General features: G+C 41.2%; 1 protein-coding gene across 4 annotated transcripts in view; it reads right to left on the reverse strand.

The window, feature by feature from the left end:
- The window catches only part of ap1b1 (adaptor related protein complex 1 subunit beta 1), a 71513-nt gene extending 65714 nt beyond the window's left edge, over positions 1-5799 (reverse strand). For all 4 annotated transcript variants that reach the window (XM_073065712.1, XM_073065710.1, XM_073065711.1 and 1 more), the window contains exons 1-2: positions 5644-5799; positions 1780-1838 (exon numbers count right to left, since the gene is read on the reverse strand). In XM_073065712.1, coding sequence (XP_072921813.1) covers positions 1780-1816 — 37 coding nt within the window. In that variant the 5' untranslated portion in view covers positions 1817-1838; positions 5644-5799. The remainder of the gene's footprint in view (positions 1-1779; positions 1839-5643) is intronic.
- Positions 5800-6000: the final 201 nt, after the last annotated feature.

Below are 6000 nucleotides of genomic sequence, written 5' to 3' on the forward strand. Positions count from 1 at the left end.
GAGTCCACAGCTCCCTGAAAGTTGGCAGAGTGGTAAGGAAGGCATATGGGATGCTTCATTGATCAGTGGCACTAAGCATAGGAGTAAGGAAGTTACATTGGAGCTGTAACTTTGGTTGGTTGCATTTGAAATACTGTGTACAATTTTGGTCTTAAAAACTTCTTTAAAAAGTGTAGCTTTTCTTACAAAGATTACAAATGTGAATGCTCCACACAGACTCTGAGATGTTATAATTGATTAATAGTTTTAAAAATGCCCAGCAATTACCTTTTAAATGAAACAATGGCTAACTCATTCTAATAATGACTTTCATTCTGAACATTATGTTTGTCTACCAAAAGCAAAGACTTGCAAATTTTCCAAATAATTTGGCAATCGCAAACACTTGGATCACTAAAATGACTTTTTAATCCAATGGCTGAATAAGCTTGTTATCTAGATATGACGTGCATATCTTATAAATAAGATACGGATGCACGGAGTCAGAGGAAGTGTATTGGCATGGATAGTGGATTGGTTAACCTATAGAAGGCAGAGAGTTGGTAAAAATGGGTGTTTCTCTGGTTGGCAGTCAGTGGTGAGTGGGGTGCTGCAGGGGTCGGTGCTGGTGTCTTGTGCTCAGTTAAAAGGGGACCTGACTGAGGTGTTTAAATTTAAAAAGGAATTAAATATAATGCATTGAGAGAAAATATTTCCTCTGATGTGAAGTCCAAAATATGGAGACAGAATTTTAAAATGTGAGCTTAAATCATATCAGTAAAATCAAGAAGCACAAATGAACATGAAGGCGACTGCAAATGTAGAATGATCTCACTCTGAAGATTTTTTAGTCAATAAGGATTTTTGCTAAGGTTTTATAGAGAATCTTGCAAGGATAAGTAACTTGGAAATAAAGCAGAAGAACAGCCATTATCTAAGTCACCAGCAGAACAGGCTTACATATAGGGCTGATAATCCATTTCTGAACCTAATGTTCAATAGTTATGAACTTAAGATGTCAGAAGCTGATAGTGGAAGACAGCATAAAACTTTATCACTCCTTTCCATGTGCTCACATCAGAAGCATACGTACTAAAATTTGGAGCAACACGAGGTGATCAGCATGGCCCCTGTGCAAGGATAACACACAATTTTTTCCTTCAACAGGACCACATCCTCATCATGGTTTAGAGGCTTGTATGCCTCAATGGCCCAGAGAGCTATGTTGGCTGGAGTCTGGGCTTTATGCTTTGGTTCTTGGTAGGGTCACCCATGCCAAATGGGTCAAAGTGTAGCCAGACTAAGAGTGGTCCTCTGGTCCAGCTCAGGGCTAAACAACCCTGACAGGTGAAACAAAATTTTTCCTGAAATAGAAATAAAGAATCTTACTGCCACTGGGTGCAATGGTATTCCTGAGTCTCCACCCGGGACTTGCATGACTGACAGTAGTGAAAACCAACAGGAAGCTACTGACATGATGAAAGAAGCCCTGAACACCATCAGAGATGGAGGACCTTCATCACTGCCCTAAGCACCAGTGCTGTAAAGGAAAGCAAGTTCCCATGAGTAAAAGTACCTGCACTTAAGTGCGAGAAGCATTCCAAACAAAAGGGGCCAAGAGAAAATGGAATTTGGATATTTAGAAGGTATAACAACACAAAGAATTCTAATTCACTCATTTGAAAATCACATTGATTTTTGCAACAAATACAGTAAGTTGAAAAGTTGTTAGTTTACTCACAGTTCTTCAACAATTTTACAGTTGCCACAATTTTTTTTAAAAACATAAAAAATAGCTACCTTTCTTGGTTGTTGTGAAATATTTAGAATCAGTCATGGTGAGTGTGGAACAAGGTTTCCTGAAAAAGAAAAAAACCTGTTTATTTTCTGCTGAGCCAGCAACACGGGCATTCCAAATAGGAAAACAAGGTTACTGATTAATCAGCTTTAAGTTGTATGACCCATTGTGAAACTTGTTCTGCAACCAGACAACCCTTCCAATTAAAGGATTTCTTTAACAATTTGCAAATATTTTCATGAACATAATTGTTATTGCTAGTTCATATAACTTAGTTTTCTTGTATACATCAATATTCAGAAACAGAGGTGTTCTTAATGTGACCGCAGTGATTAGCGCAACTCTATTACAGCCCAGTGCATCAGAGTTTGGAGTTCAATTCTGACGCCATCTGTAAGGAGCCTGTACGTCTTTCGCATGGAATGAGAGGGTTCCCTCCGGGTGCTTCAATTTCATCCCACAGTCCAAAGATGTACTGGTTAGTAAGTTAAATGGTCATTGTTAATTGGCCTGTGATTAGACTAGTGTTAAACAGGTGGGTTGCTGGGCGATGCAGCTTGTTGGGCCAGAATGGCCTGTTCCGCACTGTGTCTCAATAAATTAATATGAAAGGCAAGAAAACCGATGAATGTGGTCTTTGACAGGATCAAATTAAGGAAGAAACGTGGGGAGAATCAGGTGAGATAAGAGACTACAAAATAACATCAACATAAAGAATGCTCAATCACCATTGGTTTTAACTGGCTGAAAATAGTCAAGTCAGGAGGCTGACTGTGTAACGGAGAGTTATTTAGCAAAGAAAAATCCTATTTCATGGTACACTGGCACTACACTGAATAAAAGGAGTCTGCATCATTGGGTTGGAATGGGACCTTGTTAACAGAAATGATGAGTTTAAGGCTATAGCTCGAATTTCAAATGGAAGAGTGGAGAGATGGGGTAGAAATAACAGAAATCTCTAAAGTTAAAGACAAAGGAAGAGAATAAAGGTCAAACCAACAATAGAAATAAGGGGAGCATAGTCAGAGAATGCAAGTTCACAGAACATCAACATAAATTATTTAAAAGTATGATTAATAAAAAATAAAACTGCAGATCAATGTACAAGATAGCCAAGGGAACTCAAACTATGAGTTATACAAAGAAATGAGAACTCAGTGTGTAAAAAGGTTATTCATTAAAAATTGCATATTTAGAACAGGTGCATCAGGATAACAACTGCAAAAGGAAAATATTCCTGATATTTAGAAAACAAATAGGTTTGGATTAGGGAATATGCTTTGGATATGAAGCTACAGGCAAAGCATAATGAGAAATTCCAAAGACTTCCAGACTGAGCGATTACTATAATATTTATGTGGATGCGTGCCATCCAAGGTAGGGTTCCCAACCATTTTTATGCCATGGACCAATACCATTAAGCAAAGAGTCCATGGAACCCAGGTTGGGAACACTTGATTGAAGATGTGTTCATTACAGATAGGAAGAAAGTAGTTGTCAGAGAAATCAGGAGAACATAACCTTCTGAGATGCAGATTCGAAGTGATGCAGTTACACAAAAGGTACCAATTACACTTTATTATACTTAAATAACAATTATAAAATAATGCACAAGAAACTTTTTTTAAAGAATTCCCAATTTGATCATGTTGGAATTTTGGTTAGATAGTATTTATGCAATATTATGTAGTGTTCAAGTAATCATGACTTCATAGTCACTAGTGAAAGTGCAAAAACGATCAGGCAGAAGTTCAGAAGCACAATACTGCTTGCAGAGTCAGCAGACTATAAATTTTGTTTAACTACCAAGCCTAAAAGAGAGGTAACCTGATTGAAAGCTTTAGAATTGTGAAATTGTTTAATGATACAAATTGCATATTTACACAAGGAAAGAGTCCAAAATCCTGGCAGGACATCCAACACAATTTCAGGGCAGAATGTTGAAAACAGTAACCCCGTACAGCCAAGAAGCAGAAGCACATCGTATAGAAGCACAAAAGTTGGATAATAGCTCAAGGGAGAAAACAGCAGTTATTTTCGTGCATTAAGATGAAGTTAGGAAGAGACACAGAAGCAGAATTAATAATAACAAATACACCAAGCTGAATGATCTACTTAAAGTCATAGAAAAAATACAGCACAGAAACAGGCCCTTCAGCCCATCTGGCCCATGCCGAACCATTTAAACTGCCTACTCCCATCGACCTGCACGGGGACCATAGCCCTCCATACCGCTACCGGTCATGTACCTATCCAAACTTCTCTTAAACAATGAAATTGAACTTGCATGCACCACTTGTGCTAGCAGTTCATTCCACACTCTCACTACACTCTGAGTGAAGAAGTTTCCCCTTACATTCCCCTTTCACCCATGACCTCCTGTTTTAGCTGCCCCCGCACCTCAGTAGTAAAAGCCTCTGCACTTAATAAAATCATATAACATTCATAATGTCTATAACGCAATTTAATTCTTCCAGTTTTTTTTTTAAACGAGCCAGCCAATTATATCAAGTCATGAAACTACTTTTGCTTTGTTATTCTTTTTTACTTTTAAAGATAAACAAGTAATGTTAGTATTTTAAGGTGCATGGTAACCATTTAAAATTCCGGCCTTTTAAAAAAAAAGTGCATAATGAAGATTTAGAAGTTTTCTGAAAGCGAAGCAAAATGCATTGCCAAAACAAGGGAGAGCAGAATACTATGAGCACCAATTGAATCTAATATCCAATACTGCTTGCAGAGACAGCAGACTATAAATTTAAGTAACTACCTAGTCAGGAGCAACAGAGCTTGTGCTTGCAAGTATCAATATATTTCAATTTCGCCTGTGTCTGAATATCAGTTAAATTGCAATGATGAAGAGCCAATGAGCCGTTGACATTTACCTCACAACCCCACCCCCAACAATCAATCAGCCATGAACTTACTGTGCACCTTGCCCACAAAACAGTGAACAACTCACAACCCTTCCTGTAATGGGGGCTAAAACGTGACTGTGGAGAAACTTAAACAGGTTTCATTCCTAAAGGGGATTAGGGCTTTCAAGCAGGGGGACTTAACATTCACCTTTAAAATTAGAGAGGGGCACTTTGTTTATTTTGAGAATAAAAAAAGCAATGTATACAAAAAGATCTAATTAACTAAGCAGCCCCTCACTCAGTAACAGCAAAGATGTTCCAGTCAAACTAGATCCTAGCTTGGCAATGACAATCAGAACCCTGCTTAAAAACCTCTAACCTAATCCTCCCCCATCTCCATGTCTAGACTTGGCAAATACTGCTTGGTACCCAGCTCTCAATCTCCATTGGTTCAGACTCCTTTCTTGCATCATCACCAAACCACCTTTACCAATACTTCCAGCTTCTCTTCCCTCACTCATGTCCGTACCCTCAGATCTTCTCCCCCTTTCGTGATGGCCTGTCCCCAGAGCCCTGCACCCTTTAGCTCCTCTCTCCTCCCCAGTACTGCAGCTACCTTGCCAGAACCCCTGGCTCCTCTCCCATCCTCAGGACTATACCCTCCCCAGCCCCCTCTCAGTTCTGTAGCCTCTTCTATACCCCTCACCCAGTACGATAGCCTTCCCCCGCCAGTAGTGTAGCCCTCCCCTCTTCCCCCAGAACTGCAACCCTCCCGCTCTTCCGCCAATGTTATAGCCTCCCCTGCCCCCTTTCCGCCCTTGTTCAGTGGTCTCCCCGTTATCCTCCTCCGTACAGTATCCTCTCTTCCCCACTGCAACCCCCCAGGAAAACAACCAGCTGATCCCAGCTTCCGCCTGCATACTTGGGGGGGAGGGCAGTGGTACTGAAGGAGAGGGAAGGTATCCCGCTGTGACAGCAGGTGCCGTGGCCAGCATGGAAAACACTCACCCCTTCAGCCGGCTGTGTCAAACGCAGGATCGAAAGAGCTGCAGTTACAGAGCCGCCGCAGACCCTCTCACTCCGGCCGCAGCTCCAAGATGTCCGCCAGTCACCCAACTCCACGGCGCCGTTCCCAGCGCACCGGATGTAGATCCGGATCACCTTCCGGCCGGTACATCCCCCGCTCTGGCGCCTCCCCTGGGTGGGAGGGGAAACAACCTTCCACCTCCGAAGTGGTCCCATTGCCACAGGTCCTGCGCACCTTCAGCTAGCTGGCTTTAGGACTGGTTGAGTCTCCTATATCATCTAGTTCAGTGCAAAGGATTCTGCAAATGCTGGGCATCTTGAGCAACAGCCACAAAATGC

Source organism: Hemitrygon akajei, chromosome 14, assembly GCF_048418815.1.
Source record: "Hemitrygon akajei chromosome 14, sHemAka1.3, whole genome shotgun sequence".
In the NCBI taxonomy this organism is placed as follows: Eukaryota; Metazoa; Chordata; class Chondrichthyes; order Myliobatiformes; family Dasyatidae; genus Hemitrygon; species Hemitrygon akajei.